This window comes from Macrobrachium nipponense, chromosome 22 (assembly GCF_015104395.2).
Source record: "Macrobrachium nipponense isolate FS-2020 chromosome 22, ASM1510439v2, whole genome shotgun sequence".
Taxonomy (NCBI): domain Eukaryota; kingdom Metazoa; phylum Arthropoda; class Malacostraca; order Decapoda; family Palaemonidae; genus Macrobrachium; species Macrobrachium nipponense.
Window position 1 is genome coordinate 8366014 of NC_087213.1, and position 20221 is coordinate 8386234.

Genomic DNA, 20221 nt, shown 5'->3' on the forward strand with positions numbered 1-20221 from the left:
GTTGTTCGCGACTATTTATTAAGGAATTTCAAGTTCCCCCAATGAAAAAAAAAATGAGATAATATTTCAAGTGTAATACGATAGCTTATTTTATGAACCTTTGTTATTCACGGCTAGACATTTTTGAGTAAAGCAAAAACAGGAGAAGATATACTGACAGGCTCTTGAAGTACTTCAAGAAATAAATCAGGATAAACAATCAAAATGCATTAAAAAAAACACGTTATATAATAGCTAAACATATTCATCTCCACAAGGATTAACATTGTTAAGGTGTTTAAAAAGTAAGGAATGAAGATTATATATTACATATCCAGTAACGGGTAGTGCCGTCAGTGCACCACTGTAGGCATTACTTGAGGGCCCTTGCAGCGTTTCTTCGGCCCCTGGCTGCAATCCTTTTCAATCCTTTTACTGTACCTCCTCTCATATTCCCTTTCTTCCATCTGACATTCCACCATTTCTACAATTATTTCATAATGCAACTGCGAGGTTTTCCTCCTGTTCCACCTTGCAAACCTCCGTACTGCCAAGTTCCATTTTAGCACTGATTGACCACATAGGTTCTAGCGCTTCGCCTTTGGCCAAAATTCTGTATTTTATTCTATTCTGTATATTGCATAGATAGATTGTTTTTTTTATTTAAGATGTGAATGGTTGGGATTGAGTCCAAGGGCCTAACACACAAGAAAAGAGACATTGGAGGAGGAGGAGGAGGAGGAGGAGGAGGAGGAGGAGGGCGGACAAATGACCCGTAGCGAGCCCCCTTATGTTCTCGAACCAAGACTGGATTAGTGGAAGGTTCCCATATCCCGCTGTCACCACACTTGTCTCTCGCCTTTATGACATATGTCTGTGATGCCCCTGTTCCTTCTCTCTCTCTCTCTCTCTCTCTCTCGTCTTCTCATTTGTGCTTGCTACCAGTACGAGTAAGAGCCCGTGCTGGTACAAGGCATCATTTACTCTAAAGACAGCTCTCTCTCTCTCTCTCTCTCTCTCTCTCTCTCTCTCTCTCTCTCTCTCTCTCTCTCTCTCTCTCTCTCTCTCTCTCTCTCTCTCTCATAAGGAACTGAGCGAAACATGAACGATTAGTAGAGCCCTCTGAGGTAAAACGTGAATTCTGAAAAAAAGGTTTTCTAAAGTTGAATTATCCTCTGCTTTGAATGTAAAATTCTTTTTATTAATGTTTCACTTGCAAACGGATCTTGTGTTGTTCGATTCGTTTGTTGTCAAATCTTTGCCTTGTCCATTCGCATGCTTTATCACTTTGTAAATTTGCTCTCCTTTGGTTCTCTGTTACCAGATACGGCAGTTTTATTGTGAAAATTTAGTGTTTTCTATACGTATTCCACTGAAGACTTTATCATACATCAGAATTGAGGAGTTACAATGATTTTTTTCTTTTATTTTGTTATGTGTATATATATTTATATATAACTTGTTCTGCATTTTCATTTTTTTTATTACTTGCCATTGTAAATCATATACCCTTGATGTCAGTAAGAGATTGTGACATTTTTAATCTTGTGATCTCGTTGACGTGTATATTTCATCCGGCAATGTCAGGGCAAGGAAAAAGACAATGTTACACACGATATTGCTATTAGGTGTGATTTATTTGGTATAAAATAAGTGTATGTGCGTGTATAAAATCTATAGCGTATTTGCCACTTCCTTAGCAAGTGAATAAAATGCACTTCTGCAGTTAGGACGGCTATTACCCTAGAGTCTAGGACCTAGACGAAACCGCCTTATTGATATCATTCCCAGCGCTGTGAAATAAGCACTCGTTCTCCAGAAGGTAAGAGAAAAAGGAAGAGGGAGGGAGCTCTGGCTAAAGAATTGTCGTTGCGTGTCCGTGGTGGGATAACATCTCGGAGGACATATTCTCATTTGGAACAAATAACCATAAGAGGAGAAAACTAGACTCATTAAGATATAGAATAACCGTTAAGTGAACAGTAAATGGTTCTCGTAAATTCTCTAACCGGCAAACAAAAATCATAAAAGAAGGCGGACGTACTTTGGTCTTGGAGAGAGAGAGAGAGAGAGAGACGAGAGAGGGGGGATGAGAGAGGGTGAGATGAGAGAGAGAGAGAGAGAATACTCATTTGTGTAGAACATTGGAAATATTGGGAGTCGTATTCATCATACTTTTTATTGTTTTTGTGCCGAAGGAATGAAAGGGGATTATAAAAATAACTGAATAAGCTGGCGTCCCGAGAGAAGGAAGGAAAGAGAAGAGATAATATTGTGATAACGATGAATATTTTGTTGATGATGACGTTTCATCAGTCATCAATTAATCGAATGAATAACGGTGAGGATGAAGTGCCTGGAAGTCGTTTTGGATTCGTTGATCGACTGCCGATCATAACGTCTGATTAACTCTGAATGAAACTTTTTTTTTTAAATCGTGAAATTTATTCCTAAAAGATATGAATATTGTTAACGTGCTTTTATGCGTCTCTATATTTGGACATTTTTGTGTAATATTATAAAAATTTCACGGTCAAGATATTGCGTATTTGGTTTGCAAATATATATATATATATATATATATATAGATATATATATATATATATACATATATATATATATTATACATATATGATATATATTATATATATTACATGTACATATATATATATATATATATATATATATTATTATACTATATATATTATATATTATTTATATATACATGTACACACACACACATATATATATATATATATATATATATATATATATATATATATATATATATATATATATACATACATATATATAAAATCACCTCGCCATCAAGAGATCCTGGGTTTAATCCCCGTGCGAACTGGAATGCTTGAGACGCCATAAAATAAACCCTTGTTGACTTGAGCAATGAAGTTTTTACCCGATAGTTATAGTCAACTGTGGTTCTCAGCCAGGATTGTAAAGGTCACTTTACTTGCAACGCCATAAAAAAAAAAAAAAAAAAAAAAAAAAAAAAAAAAAAACAAAAAAAAAAAAAAAAAAAAAAAAAAAAAAAAAAAAAAAAAAAAAAACAAAAAAAAAAAAAAAAAAAAAAAAAAAAAAAAAAAAAAAAAAAAAAAAAAAAAAAAAAAAAAATACTTTCCGAAACCCATATTATATTATCATCTGACTCCACTTTATAGGATATTAGACAAACATTAAATAGGCGAAGTTCCTATTTTGGTATCCTAGGGGCCTGTGTGCATTCGCCTTCCTTGAGAGAACGGTAAGTATCAAGATAAAACGTTTTTGGCCAAAGGCCAGGACGAGTTGCATCGATATTTATTAGAGGAGGAAGGAAGTGCTCCTCCCTGGGTGGCGAGAGAGAGAGAGAGAGAGAGAGAGAGAGAGAGAGAAGAGGAAGTTTGTCGAGTGAGAGAATTCCATCGATGTTTTATGATGCTGTAAACAGGTATAATGTCTCCTTCGCGAGATGCCATTCTTCATTCGCCTCCTGACTAAAAATAAAAGAAAAGGAGAAAAGCAACGTCCATAATATATACCCAGCATGCGCTCTGATACCCCCGGTTAGACTAATGAGATTCCCGGCCTTAAAATAAGATTGATGTAAACGGTAGTTTTCCTAGAATCACTGAGGCTTCCTCTCAAGACTTCGACCATGAAAATCGGATGACCTCGAATTTTGATTCAGTAATTTCATAAACTACGTTTTGCAAGGTCAGTTATATTTTTTTTATTAAGCCATAAGCGATCCGTATGTTCTAGCTAATGAGAGAGCGAGTTGAGAGGAGAGAGAGGAGCGAGGTGAGAGAGGAGAAGAGGAGAGAAGAGAGAGAGATTATGTTCAGGGGGGAGGAGAAAGACAATAAATGTTTGAGTATGTTGTGTCGGAAAGAAAGAGAGAGAGATTATGATCTTGGGAATGTGGTAGAGGGAAGTGGTTGATGGGAGGGACTGGGGGGAGGGGTTATGGGGAGGGTTGGAGGGGCCAGGGGGTTTGTTGGGTAGTAGCGTTGTGGGGAGTAAGGGGGATAGCGCGTTAACGCCTGGGACAGGTCAGGACCCGCCACCAATTACCTTGATTGTGACGGTGACTAGGGAGAACAACCACCGTTACCTTACCCCCAATCCATCGGGAGATGACGAGACCAAGGGGGAGCAGAGAAAAAAAAAGTGGGGGGTGGGGGCGGGGGGGTTGTTAGGGGTGTTGTTAGTTTTGGAAGAAGGAATCTGGTAGGAGAAGGTGGGGGGGGGGGGAGATGATAAAGAAATGAAAGAGATGATGGGAACTCTTTTTGAAGAGTATAGAGATCATCTTGACCTACAGAGTAGTAGACTAAAAATTTCATGCATATTTGATTCCGTTTTTATTTTCCTGTATGATTCCTGATGACTTAGCCGGGAATTCAAGATGAAAGAAACGTCCAGTCCTGGAATGGTGGTAAGCTGCTCAACACAGTTTACTTACATTTTTATCCATTCAATTATTAATTTCTTAAAAATAACTGATCTCTTCTTTCTGCATTTCCTTTTACCCTCTGTTACATATTTCAGATGAACACTATACTCGTATTCTATGGTCCCAGTGGATTTATTCCATATGAATATGTTTCGTCTTTTGAATATGAATAATAATAATGATAATAATAATGATAATAATAATAAATCTAACACTTTCACTGGAACTGTATCTGAATGCCCGTGTAAAAAAAAGCATTTTATGTCTAATTTGCAGACAGCCTATCTGTGCTGTGAATTTAGTTTCTGAATTGCAGGTAACTGAGATAATGGAGCTTGAATATATTTTACTCGTGCATGGCTGATTGATTATGGATTATCTTGTGCCATAGCTACCAGTAATATTGACATCGAAATAATAAACTAAATTCGAGTCAGGTTGTGAGTGTCATGCACTGTAGCATGTAGACGGAGCACATGTTGATTTTTGCGGTAATTTTTACATCTATTTTCATTCACAAGATGACCAACTAAACATGATTACGCGGCCTTTTCTCCTCAGAGACACTTCACTTTTGAGGAAATCTCTGGGGATTTGAATACTATTCTTCCCATGCCTATGTCTTGCCAACAGCAGACTTTATGCCCTATCATAGTCGGGAGGTCATCGTCGAACCACAGACTTTGCTAATAAGACATCTCTCCTTCTCTCTCTCTCTCTCTCTCTCTCTCTCTCTTTCTTTATATATATATATTATACACTGCCATGTATTATCCAACACGTTTACATCAGTGTATGATTTATGTAAAATTACAATATACATGTTGACCTTTATCGTAAATGTTTTATTTTGTGTAGTCACTTTTGTTAAAAATAAGTGGTAGACTACGAACTGGATGTCACGAAATAAATTATTCACACACATACACACACCACAAATATATATATATATATATATAATATATCTTATTATATATATATATATATATATATTATTAGATATATATATTATATATATATATATGATCCTTTATGGAATAAAAATTGGTAAGAATGATTCTACCTGGAGTTCATCAGATTAGATATTATTTATATATATATATTAATATATATATATATATATGATTAATAATATATATATGAATCCTTAGGATAAATTAAATAATTGGAAGAATGATTCTCCTGATTCATCGAGGGGTGGAGGCCGGGGTATGTAGGGAGAGCATCAAACTAAATGATACAGGACGGGAGAAAAGGAAAGATACGGCAGAGGAAAGTCTAGAGGAGGAGGGGGAGGAGGAGGACAAACTGTGGAGGTCTAGAGAGATCTCTAGTGAGGTAATTAACCAGATTGTTGCTGCCTCTGGGGGAAGAAGAGAAGATGAAGAAAGAGTCTTGGGGAAGTAGAAGAGAATGCCAGGTAAACGGGGAGATGAAATGAGAGGTCAAGAAGACGTGATAGAGTCTTCGGGTATCTTGTTTAATTTTATTCGCAATGGTTTTTTACCACAATGACTAAGTTGTCGTAAATAGGTTTCCACAACTTAATTTAGCCCAAGTGACCTCTCCCACTCACTTGTTAAATTTCTGTGATGATACCAGCCAGTGGAAGTTAATTCTCCTATTTGAATTCACTATTGATGTATTGGTAGCATCGTCATCAGACGCCAGAAATCATTCATGTTTGCAGAAATGATGAGTAACACTCGTCATATTTTTATTCTGTTAAGTTGACTTGCCTTTCTTAGCTAATAAGACCTTTGAAAAAACAAAATCTTTAATTCATTCACTCTTATTTTCCTGATATTGTTCTTTCTGCCTGTCAAGATTTAGTTGTACCGTTTCCGTCTTACTCTGAGAAACCTGCCTAGGAATCCTTAGCCGAGTAAGGAAAGCAACGGTATAGGCCTCTGTTGACTTAACAGATGAAGCATGCATCTGACTTGGGCCAGTTTAAGGCTTTTTATTTTGACATTTCGAAGGGAGGAGAGAGGAGAAGAGAGAGAGAGGAGGGAAGGAGAGGAGGAGAGGAGAGAGAGAGAGAGGGGAGGAATTTATTAAAAAACATTGTAAGGAGGTGATCAATCATTCCCATATGAGGAAATGGGTTTTGGTCCCCCCCCACTATTATAGTTTAAAAAAAAGCGAGGAGTTCCGACGAGGATATCGTCTTTCAAACTTCAGTTCAGTTCCGACGAGGTAAAACCATTCTCAAGATATCGTCAATGAAACTTCAGTTCAGTCGTCTCTCCATCAGCCACCCTCTTACAGTCTGAACTAAAGCATTCTTCGCCTCGTAATTACAGTTTCTTTCCCGGCCTGTTGTGGGGTAAGACATCCGGCGGACATTTTGTGACTGGCGTTTTGTTAAGCGTTTCTCTGTGATGTCAGAGGCCGAGTGGAGAACGGAATCGAGTTTGCCTTTCTTAAATGGGTCTAAGTGACCGACATGGCTTCGTTACCTCTGCCGGTGATCCGCCTCTATTTCTCTCCTGAGGAATCGAGGTGCTCTCTGAACTAGATCTTATAAGGCCAGAGGCGTGTACACCTCCCCGCCTAATTGAATTACGGCGAGGTTGACCGGCGGGGTCGGGAAAGATTCAGACACACAATGGGGTTTTGGTTGGGGGGCGGGGGGTTTTGTTCTCATCAGAAAGAGAAAGTGGAATGAGGAAGAGGAGGAGGAGGAGGAGGAGGAGGGACATAAACAGGAAGAAGTAAACGTCAGGATGACGAGACTTCTGCCAGACTTCGGTAGGATGACTGACCTGCTCTTGGTTGGACTCTATTGAACGAATCGCCGTCGTCGTCCATTGGGATGTGTTTGCGGTGACAAAGTGGGAGAATAGATGACTGGTAAGACGACCTTTTTCTCTGGAGATCTGCAGCGATTTTGTCTTGTTCATTTCTATGCCTCGTTAACATTTTCTGCATTACGTTGATTGTTTCTTTTATGTTCGCCATTTTAACAATTATTTTTTTACTAGTTGCCAAAGTACGGTAGTTTTAATTTAGAATGCAAAAAGCGAAGGAAATTCTAGTGTTGCCTCCAGCATAACTGACTAAAGCATTTGATATCCTGAATTTATGAAATGAAATAAGTTCAAAATTACTTCCAGTACAATGAACTCCGGTACTTTAAAAATAGAATTTAGAAAGCGAATCCAAATTCAAGCGTCATATCCAATAATATCCATTTGGTCTAGGATTCATAACATATAGCAAAGACAGGCGCAAGGTCTTTCAAGAAAATGTGTAAGGTGGCTGGATTTTATAGGGAGCCTTGGTACTGTATACTAACATTTTAGAAAACGAAGCTAATTCAAGTGTAATAACCAGTAATACCCTTATGGTTAAGGATTCTTAGCATAAAGGGAACCCGTGTGAAGGTTTTTAGAAAAAGAAATGTTTAAGATTCTTCATTTTATTATGAGCCTTGAAAGGCGAAGTGCAAACAAAACAAAAAAGAAATGAAAGAAAAAAAACCCTACAGGCACAGGTAGTGTTTTTTTTTTTTTTTTTTTTTTTTTTTTTTTTTTTTTTCGTCAGAATCGGAGCTCTTCCTGTATCGAAGGGATTTTGGTCCGACTGATTCTGATTGATGAAGGAGAAGAGAGAAAGGAAAGAGAGAGAGAGAGAAGAAGGAGGAGAGAGGTGGGGGAGTGGAGAGAGAGAGAGCGAGAGATGGAACCTGCGAGTTTGTGCCTGTTATGTCGGGGGTCTTTCAAAGGACAAAAGGGGCGATTTTGGTTGAATTTCTTTTTGTTTACATCCCTCGTTTTATTCTTCCTCTCGAGTGTTGTATCTGTTTGTAATGAACTTCTTTATATATATGTGTGTGTGTGTGTATATATATATATATATATATATTATATATATATATATATATATATATATATATATATATATATATGTGTGTGTGTGTGTGTTGTGTGGTGTGTGTATGTGTGTGATGTATTTGTAATATATATAACAATTAGTATATTTTGTTACTAGGGAAGAATTTCAGTTTTCTTTAAGCATTTAAATCTTGATTGTTTTGAGTGTTTGAACGTTTTAATACGTAGAAATATGAATTTTTCAAAGTCTCAATGATTTCTGTCAAGATTTTCTGTGAAATTGGTTAAGCAAATATGATTCCCGTTCCCGTTAGAATTCCAGCATTCCAAGAATTTTACGCCTTGCCTTTGGTTACAAAATGTATAAAAAAAACAATATTGTTGCTTTTCATAAAACTGTTAAGTGGAATAGCTTAGCAAACTTCGTCGTCTAAATTTAGAGAGCGAAGTTTGCTCAGTCCCTGTCAACTGAATACTGAATATTTACTGAACTCAATTGCAATGTTGTTCATGGAAAGCTAGTGGTTTTGAATATTATCCGCATTAAAAGGAATCAGTTCAGTGAAAAGGAATGAAATGGAATGAAACAGAAAATTTAGGCCTGAAGTCATTCAGCGCTGAAAAGGAAACTGAGAGTAAGAAGGTTTTGAAAGGTGTAACAGGAAGAAATCCTCGCAGTTGTACTTTGAAAAAAATTGTTAGGAGAGGGTGGAAAGTAAGATGGATGAAAGAGAATATGAACGGAGGCACTGCAAAAGGAATGAAGAGGGACGCTGCAAAGAGCCTTAAATAATGCATACAGAGGGTGCACTCATGGCACTACTCCCTTACGGGGCGTGAGGTTGGGGGGGGATAAATTTAGCGAAAAAATTATACAATTGTATATATATATATATATATATAGATATATATATATATATATATATTGTGTGTGTGTGTGGCGTGTGTGTGTGTGTACGCACCAATATAGCATAGCTGTGTGTGTCTTGTATTTACGTATTTCCGCAATGGTCCAGTCGCTAAATTATCTCATTGTCAATTGCCAATAACTGCTGCAACATCAGTCTGTGATTTTAAAACAGTCTAGAACCACTTACCGGTACCCGCAAAAATTCACTTGGCTGTTTCGCCTTCGATTTAGCATTTATAGCAATGATTTACCTCCAGTTGACTTTGGAAGTCTGTAGACTTGACGAAGAGCATTGAATTTTATGCATTGGCGACCCTTAGACTCTGAGAAGATTTTTTTTAGACTTCATGAAAATGCGGCACATCCAGTTTTTAGTGCTATGCTAATTAACCATTTGTTTGGCATTAAGCGGACTGACGATTCGTAGACTGGAAAAAAAAAACAGTCTTTAGATTTTAAGAAGAGGTGGCGTACTGTGGAAGGCTTTGTTTCAGTGACCTTTCAAGAGATAAAAGGATCCGTTACGGGAGTTGGGAGTTCGTGTTCCGATTCTTCTTCTACTTCTTCTTCTTCTTCGTCTTCTTCTTCTTACGCTGACGTGTGATCCATTGTGAATTGATGGCGATCGATCCCATTGCACTTCGTCCGTGTATGTGTGTTTAAGGTCCTCTCTCTCTCTCTCTCTCTCTCTCTCTCTCTCTCTCTCTCTCTCTCTCTCTCGTAAGATTTTATGCTTTATTTGTTTCATCGATTTGTTTTCACTGGATTATTGTTTCGGTAATTGTTGCCTACCCCGAGTGTTATTGACATGGGTTTATGCCTGTGTTTCATTTTGACCATTTTTCTTTTGCCTTAGTATGAAACCATATCGTCAGTTACATGTTCGCTTGCACGTGCACGCTATATATATAATATATATAATATATATATATATTATAATATATATATATATATATATATATATATCTATATACATACATATACATAATATATATATTATATATATATATATATATATATATATATATATATATATATAGGCCTCATAAATGTATTTAGTATATGTATGTATATAAATGTGTGCATATAGAAATATAGACACTAAATACACATATATAATATATATATTTATGTGTGTGTATATATATATATATTATATATATATATATATATATATATATATATATATTATATATATAGATGATAGATAGATATATATGTAATTATTTATGTATTAGTATACACACAAATACATGTATGTATATATATGTATACACGTATATATATGTGTATATATGTATATCCATGTGTGTATATATATATATATATATATATATATATATATATATATATATATATAGAATAGATAGAGAGATAGAGAGAGAGGAGAGGTAGAATGAGGAGAATGAGAGAAGAGAAGAGAGAGAGGTGAAAGAGGGGGAAATGGCTAATAATACGTTAAAGTGTTTTATATAATAATAAAGTCACATAGCTCTGCTCGCCTAGAGACAAGGGGTGGTACACTGCAAAGTTCACAGGGGAGAGCATGGTATTTGCTGAACAAGCAACTTGTCTCAGAGGTCGTTCCCCGTTTGCGAGGCATGTGCATTCGTTTGTACGCGTATTACAGGCCTACTGGTTTCAGGGTACTTGTGGAAGACGCATTCTTTGTGCAAAGGAGAGAAACAAGCGGTTGCCCTAAGTGTCAGGAGAAAACGCCCATCGAAAAGTAAGACACGTTCTTTAAAAACTTAGAAAATCTGTTACCTTTTGGAAGAGAGAGAAGTGTGGAAATATTCTCTTTACGTAAATACTTTGAAAAGAGTGACGTGGGGGTGTCTATATAACTATTATCTTTATTACAGATGGGTCCGATTCCATGGTTGATTAGGAATGGGATTCTCTAACTGACTAATACTAGACAATGTGACTTGTTTGGGGTTTGAGAGTGTAACCTTAGTCCGGAAGGTAGCATGTTATCTTATTGGTTTTCTTTATGGGCAGATTTGGGTATTTGTGCCATTATGACTTGTTAATCATTTTGTTCTTTGTTATAACCAATTGCTTTGGGAAATAAATGATATTTTTGTATATTTGCGCGCAGTCCTTAATAAGCCTCGTGACATCTTACAGACAGGGCACCGTTGGCAACAGGTAAGAGTTCCCAGTTTGTGTAGTTTAGGGAATAAAGGGGGTGTAATATATATATATATATATATATATATATATATATATATATATATATATATATATATATATATATATCATTTTAGCCATCAGGAAGAGACAAACTTGCAAGGAAGAAGAAAGTTGTAAGGCGGATTTGGACTTTATTTGAAAGTCATTCTCAAAGTTAGAGGTAAAAAAAAGAAAAAAAAAAAGGATAGTGTCAGAGTAGCTCTCGCATCATATTTGCAGAGACAACAAAACAACTTCCGGAGAGCACAAGATTAAAGGTGTTGTTCTTATTTGTCATTGAGTGTCGTTGTTTTGGTTTTCAAGAAGAAATTTAAAGGTCTTAAAAGTAATGGACAATTTGGTCTGTGGGTGCCATGTGCAATGTGAATTGATGTCTTGGCTCTTAAGAATATCTATAAAGAATATGTAAATATTCTTTATGTGATCTGTGGAGTCACATGCAATATGAATTGATGTTTTGGCTTTCGAAAAAAAATATAAAGAATATATAAATAATGAGTAATGTGGTCTGTAGGAGATAAATGCAATATGATTTGATGTTTTGGTTTTCGAAAAAAATTTATAAAGAGATATAAATAATGGTCAATGTGGTCTGTGGGTGCCAAGTGCAATATGTATTGATGTTTTGGTTTTCCAAAAAAATATATAAAGATCATATAAATAATGAGTAATATGCCTTGTGGGAGCAAAATGCAATATGAATTGAAATCACGTGAATTTGTTCCTCTTTATCTGTTTCTGATTTGCTGGGCATCAAAATTTACACATTGACAAATGAACGAGATTTCATGCAGCTGTGTAAAACAGTATCTCTGATTTCTTGACTTCATAAGTTTGGTTTCTCCATCTCTATACATTATACCTTAGGCTTTACTCTTTTCCCTTTGGCCTCCATTCTTTTTATTTACGTGAATATTTATCAAAAATGTTTTACTCCTTCATTGTTTTATATTGTTGGAGAATCGAGATCATTCATTATTCATTTCTTCATCGCCAATAAAACGAAATTCAAATCTTGCCTCGAGTGGCAAGTGTACATCAGGCATTTATATTTATTTTTTGCAACATAGGTATTTTTTAAATTATATATGTCATTGCTAGTTATTTTCATTCATTATTGTACACACACACACACAACACACACACACACACACACAGAGCGGGTTTTTTTTGTGCACGTAGGTTTTTACTTTTCTGTAAAAAAAAAGAAAAAAAAAAAAAAGAAGACTGTGGAGGTGGTTATTTGTCTGTCCGTCCGCTCTTCTTCTGTCTTCCCTCAGATCTTTAAAACTATACTGAGGTTAGATGGCTGCAAATTGGTATGTTTATCATCCACCCTCCAATCATCAAACATACCTAATTGCAGTCATCTAGCCTCAGTACTTTTGATTTTATTTAAGGTTAAAGTTTGCCATGATCGTGCGTCTGGCACCGCTATAGGTGCCAAAGACGCAGGACACCGGAGCCGTGGCTGAAAGTTTCATGCAGCATTATACGCTGTGCAAAAAACTCGATTGCGCCAAAGAAAGCTCTTCGTATTTTTTTACTTTTTAGAACATTGCTCATTATTTACTCCAAAGTATACCACATGTTACTCCGTAGCAATTGTGTACCTCAACAGAAACCTGATAAATTGTGGATCTTGTATAGCAGACACTCAAATAATTTTTTATATTGAACAAAATATATAAAAGTTCCATATCTTATAATACTTGAGGCTAATTATACAGTGCAATCACTTAATGGGTAATTCCTACTTATCATATTGTAATTTATCAATATAGTTATCTGTAAGTATTTAAATTTTGTAATACTACCTGAGTACCATATCAGCCATGATGAATGACGTTTTTCTAGTAATGAATAGGGTGGAAAAGGTGTGTATAATACCACAGCCAATGCCATTCATTCAAGAGGGCTTTCCCTTATACGCATACCGCGTCCGAGTTACCTGTTGTGTTGTGCTTTGTAAGCTTTTTTTGCACAATAAATTGTTTTCTCTCTCTTGTTTGTATTTCATTCAAGTTTCCTTTATCCATTACTGGAGAGAGAGAGAGAGAGAGAGAGAGATGTTATACTTAAATTATTTGAGGATGATGTGGGTCGGGTATAGAAGGGGTCGGGGGGGGGGGGGGGGGGTGAAGAGGCCGATCCTTCTTGTTGCTATGGTCGAAGAAAGCAGGACGCTATCTATCACTGTTCTGGATTCGTGATCATTTCTTTCCATTAGAGTATCCTTGAAGGTGAGCATTCTAGACAGACGACTGACTGCTCTTAATATCAGTGCTGTTGCTGCTTTGCTATTGCTGTTATTGTTAAAGTAAGATGTTACAGGAAGGCATTGAGTGAATCATTAAAGGACATTATTATAGTTCAGAGACTCATTAAAAAATTTTAGGTTTTTTCCATTGAATATGAGATTCCATAAGTATTTATTATTATTATTGTGAACCCTTTTCGTATGGAAGAAGCCCACAGGGCCTTCCAAAGAATATGGTGTTCATTAGAAAGAAGTAACAGAAGTTAGTGGGAAATACAATATCTAAGCTTCTAGTACAGGAAACTTGTGTTAGATTGTAACAGGGATAACCGACTTTCGTAACGTACTGAAAAGTACACCATGAAGAAGAAGAAGAAGAAGAAGAAGAAGAAGAGTGTAAGGGATGGTTTCTTAATAGACACACACAAAACCCTGTCAACTTCAATAAAGCCGTCAATTTTGTTCTAAAGGAAAAGAATGAAGGGGAAGGGGGTTGGGGGTAAGAGGAGGAGGAGGAGGAGGAAGAGGAGGAATATAAATCCAGGCGGAGAACTCCTGGAAAAAAATGATAGTGGGAGGGAAGGGAAAGGTAGCCCCTGGAGGTATTAGGGTGTGGGAGGTTTTGGGGAGTGGGGAGGAGGGGATCAGGGCCAGCCGCCCCCCCAAGTCCTGGGGGGCATTTATCATCGTAAACCTCAGACACGTCGCATCACGGCACAACTTAACCTCACAGGTCGGAGAGAATTCATTCCTTTAAATCTCTCCTTCCTTGTTTCGTTGTATTTGTTTCCACTTTCCCTTCCTCTGTATTGAAGATTATGTCTGCTTTCCATTTACTACCCTGTAGCTAATCAGTAACTTAAGCATATATCGCTACGTGTCATTTTGTCCCGGAAAAGTAACACGAAGAATAAAATCTGAGGTTTCAGATCGAAAGGGTCTCATCTCCTTCACGACGGACCTATTGGTGTTACTAAGTGACTTCATTTAAATTGTGAAAATACGTGTGCCTTGAGGATTTGAGGCCAGAGCGAATTTATATCATTCTGAATATTGTTTTCTCTTCTGTATATATATATATATACATATAATATATATATATATATATTATATATATATATATATATATATATATATATATATATATATATAGATATATATATATATAGATATATATATATATATATATATATATATATATATATATATATATATATATATATATATATTATATATATTATATATATATATACTATATATATATATATATATATATATATATATATATATATATATATATATTATATATATATATATATACTTCCACGATAGAATTCTGTCAATGTTTTACTCCTTGAGTCAAATGTAATAGTTTTGTCCGGGTAAGCCCGAGAAACAAGGGGGAAAGGAAAGAAAGAATGGAGCGTAACCCTGCCATCAGTGCACCGCAAGCGGTACACTGTAGGCATTACTTTAGGTTCTTTGCTACGTGCCTTCGGCCCCTAATTGCTACCCCTTTTGCTCCTTTTATTGTACCTCCTTCCATATTCTACCATCTTCCTTTCCACCCTCTCCTAACAATTGGTTAATAATGCAACTGTGAGGCTTTCCTCCTGTTGTACCTTAAAAACCTCTTTACTATCGATTTCTGTTTCAGCAGTGAATGACCTTTGGCCTTTGATCTAAATTCTATATTCAATTCAAAATTCTTTTTTTCATTAGAAATTGCTCTCTTGGTTGAAGGGCTCCTTGTTCTAGCTGTTTAAGAACTCGTCAAATTTTCAGCAAATTTTGACATTCTCTTGGAAAAATACACCGAATGTAAGAATTACAAATAACTGAACGGATCATGCAAATGAGACACGCCGCTTAGCTTGCATTGTATGTCAACTATTATTATTATTATTATTTTTTTTTTTTTGCTCTATCACAGTCCTCCAATTCGACTGGGTGGTATTTATAGTGTGGGGTTCCGGGTTGCATCCTGCCTCCTTAGGAGTCCATCACTTTTCTTACTATGTGCGCCGTTTCTAGGATCACACTCTTCTGTATGAGTCCTGGAGCTACTTCAGCCTCTAGTTTTTCTAGATTCCTTTTCAGGGATCTTGGGATTGTGCCTAGTGCTCCTATGATTATGGGTACGATTTCCACTGGCATATCCCATAAGTATCAAAATTATTATTATTATTATTATTATTATTATTATTATTATTATTATTATTATTATTATTATTATTATTATTATTATTATTATTATTCTGAAAATGGACCAATTCATATGGAACAAGGCCATAGAGGCCATTGACTTGAAATCGAAGCTTTGAAAGAATATGGTACTCACTTGAAAGCAGTAACAGAAGGTAATATGAAGTAGTCAAAGAAGAGATCAGTTATTATAAAAATGAAAAATAAAAAATAAAAGTCTTAATTCATGTATCGTAATTATCGGTTTGGGGTTACGTCCTAAGGTAACGTTATCGGGAAAAGTTTTCGGAATATCACGGCATTTGTAAGTTACGCATCGTGACTTGCAACTTGAGGTATTGGCCGAAATATTCAACTCTGACAGCGTGTTGTACATTATGCAATGTGATTTGCAGTTTGCGGTGACATCACGGTCTGGTGTTACTCGTAGAGATAGTCAGAGATTACTAAGAGTGTCACAAGTTATTCACCGTGACTTGGGAGGTATTGATTGGGCTATTCAGAGCCTAATTGAGCGTTGCAAGTTATGCGACCGTCTTGCAGATTGAGATTACACCAAGGTACGTGGGTACTGGTAATGCTGTTTCAACTTACGCAACTTAACCTGATGTTTGGGTTTGCTTTCTGATCTGGTGGTGTCAGTAAAAGCATTTTAAAGATGAGCAATTGCTTCTTGTAAACCACAAAACATGATTTTTAGTTCTGGGTTTCATCTCCCCCGCAAGATTTTAAGTTCCAGGACTTGCCAGCGAAGTTACCTGAATGAAGTTAGATCGGGTGACAAATATTTTCATTATTTTCCGATTTCATTTAGTTTTTTTACGTCAGTCACTATTTTTCTTACTGGTGTTGACTATTTCTATAGCTTAAATATCCTGGGCACAAAAGTTCTCAAATCATTCCTAAACGAACTAGATTCAGATAAGATGTGAGAATAGGTCAGCCCTTGACACTATTACTGAAGTCAGTAGGTGGTTTTTAACTCCGTGGACATAGTTTTCTAATTTAGCACTATAGAATTACCTCTCTTCCTTGCATGCCGTGATCCGTCTGATCTCGTGATGGCTAGAGTTCATTCCTAAAACATAGGGGTTGAAAACATTAGGTGGTTGGTGCTACCAAAACGTGTTGCTTGAGGCGTCATTCATCAAAAATGGTAAAGTGAATGTTAGCGGGACTGTAGTATTTTTATTTGCGGAGTCGTTTTCTTCTAATGAAATTTCAGAGAAAGTGGAGAACTGTATAAGACAACGAGTAGCCATTTTGAATCAGTGGTTACTAATAACAGATTAATCAGCCCTGAAGTATGGGGTATATAGGATGATTTTGCTCTTTTCAGTTGTTACTCATTAAGTTACGGTCAAAATTTCTCTCAAAATGAACCGCAGTGGCGCGCGCGCGCAGCGAAGTTTATGATCTCGGAAAGATGTAGACTGATTATGTGAGCAACACGTGCCTGTGTCGTTACTCATTTTGCAAATTGTCTAATCTGTAAAAATTACAATAATGAAGTGACATAATACCAATGACTGACATTATTAACTGCATCCTTTACCAGTCATAACTAGATTTTATTAATGATCATATAATAGACACGGCGGCAATCAGTTAAATATCAGTTATTATATTGATATTCATATGAAAGTGAAAGAAGTAAAATCTGTGATATTGACTTTAAGTTTTATAAACAGCTTGAAAATACTAACAACATCTACAACTGTCAATTTCCGTTTCAGCGCTGAATGACCTCATAGGTCCCAGTGCTAGGCTGTTGGCCTAAAATCTGTATTAAGTTCAATTCAATTCAACTTTGAAAAAAAGAATAGATGGATTAAAAAAATTGAAATATCATTATAACGAAAAATCAATTCCATGATCAATTACAATTGTAATCAATGGCAGTAAGTATGCACATTGCAGACGGGCTGGAATCCATTAGTGATGCTGCTGCAATGTCGCGAGATAGGGAGACAGAGGGGATTATTTGTTAAGTTTTGTTGAACTATACTTTCTTGATGCTTAAAACTTTGCAGCTCATATGACCTTGAGGTAATTTCAGTTCTGAAACTTTGTAGTAAAAGTTGGGCAAATCATTCAGGACTTTAAGGCCATTGATTTCTTCAACTTTCTTAGTGTTTTTTCTTTCTTTCTTTGTCTCTTCTCTCTTTCTCTCTCTCTCTCTCTCTCCCTGATGGAAAATTAGGGATTTGTAGGGAGGATTTTTTTGGGATGGGGGGGGGAAGAGACGGGAGAAGCGATTAACCAAATGGATTTAATTAAGATGATACTATTTGAAATCAGAATGAATTTTTGTTTACCTTGTTTTTTCGTACTTTTCATTAATTTTTCTCAATTTGCGTGGGTTTGTTTGTTCATGTCTTCATGTTTTACATGCATAATACAAGTTTTTTTTTTACACTCATATTCTTTGACCATTTGGTTAGGTTTGTCTGAATGTGTTCCCATTTTTTAATTTGATAAAAAGTCATATCACTTCCAAATTGTTTTTAGGATCATCAATTCATGCTATCCAGGAGACGCAACCGTAACTTAACAAGGATGCATAATTGATTAGGTAACGTGCGATAGCTGTATTAGGACATGTCGAACTTCATACCCCACAATTCCTTGCAACAGAAGTTGAATAGAGAACACTCTCCAGGATGCTGCTATTTAGAGCGTTCGCGAGAATCAAAAGAAGTTTTTCACGATTCTCCTGCTGTATATTGATTGTTTTCTCGTGATTATTTTCCTTCATGCCGTGCACTGTAGGCATTACTTAAGGTTCTTTGCAGCGTCATTTCGGCCCCTAGCTGCAACCCCTGTCATTCCTTGTACTGTACCTCTGATCATATTCTCTTTCTTCCATCTTCCTGTCTACCCTCTCCTAACAATTGTTTCTTAGTGCAACAGCAAGATTTTCCTCCTGATACACCTTTCAGATCTTTCGACTATCAATATTCCTTCAGCACAGCACAGGTGAAGAATTCCTATTTCTTGTGCCCCAAATTCACTTCTGGTACGAGTAGCTTTTTAATTAGTGAATCCCTTGAATGTAGTTTTATTTAATTTATACCAGAATGAAATTCATTTGCCTGCTTTGTAGGAATAGCCGGTCTGGTTGTGGCCCGTTGCCGTAACGATCTTATGCAAGTTTTCTGAAGGTATTATGTCATTTAAACGGTGATGATTTTCCATCTTGAAAAGTGGTAATGCCTTTGATATGGCACGAAATAAAAATGGGTTCGGGGCTAGACTAACAAAAATTCATCTGACTCCAGATATGTTTTCGTCTTTTGTACTGTTCTTGTTGTTGTTGTTATTAGATCGACTCTGAGTCAGGTTTTGACCCCGTAATCCTTGGGCAGCTGCATCGGTCTCAAAATATAGGTTATTCCTTTCATGTTTTCCCCTGTATGTTTCTATGTTACTGAGTGTTTGATACATTGTTCGTTTGAAAAGAACATTAAAATAGTCTCTGAGAAAATATGGTAATGCTGTTGTTCACTGTAAATGTTTATTGTTGAATTATCAGAATGCGAAAGTCGAAAAGTGTCTTCTTTAGAAAATGAATCGGTAATGTCGAATGTTCAAAAATAGCATTTTAATCTACCGCATTGTTTTTTAATAATGCAGCAAACCCTCCATTCAACAATTTCGCCCACTCCCGGATTATATCGACCTTTTCAGTTTGGAATCATTGCTTTCTTGTTGCTATGTCTATTGAACTTTGATTGCTTAAGAGCTGAGTTTTACCATTAATTCCAAGTCGCACCACTTCAGCAGTTTCACTGCTACGAAGCCTGGAAGTCAAATTCTGGCTGTTGGTCGTCCATGTGTCTTAATTATGTTGTCATTTGGTTGCCTAGTTTTGCCATCTGGCCCGAGTTTAGTGTTCTTACTGTATGTTAAATCTGTTCGGTTATGAGCGCCAGTTACCGAGACGGTAAAGCAGCAAGATCAACTTTATTATCCACGGACTAATTTGTTTGAGCCACAAGGAATCCAATCCACAAGCATTGGATTAAAGATGGATTTCAGATTAAACGAAGCTAACTGAAAACATATATCGTGTGTATGGGATAGAGAAAACAGATTTCGTATTGCATCCAGTGGATTGAGGTCATATTTCCAAATTGCATGAAGAGAGCAGAACACTGATGAAAAAAGCTGTACGCTTAATTCAAAACGATATGAAATGTAGTGAACAGTTGAGTACAAATTCCGCAAAGTAGAATGAAACCTATATAAAATGGAATGAAAGCTGAGTCAATTTGAATGAGAGCTAAGTAAAATGGAATGGGAGACAAGTATGAAGGAATGAGACCTGAGTAAAATAGAATGGAAGCCAAGTAGAATGGGGTGAAAGC

At 36.3% G+C, this 20221-nt stretch overlaps 1 protein-coding gene across 1 annotated transcript in view; it reads left to right on the top strand.

Moving 5' to 3' along the window:
• Nucleotides 1-653: 653 nt before the first annotated feature.
• The window catches only part of LOC135198858 (protein FAM133-like), a 252854-nt gene continuing 233286 nt past the window's right edge, over nt 654-20221 (top strand). Inside the window, exon 1 of the mRNA XM_064226831.1 lies at nt 654-754. Within this exon, the coding sequence (XP_064082901.1) occupies nt 654-754 (101 nt within the window). The remainder of the gene's footprint in view (nt 755-20221) is intronic.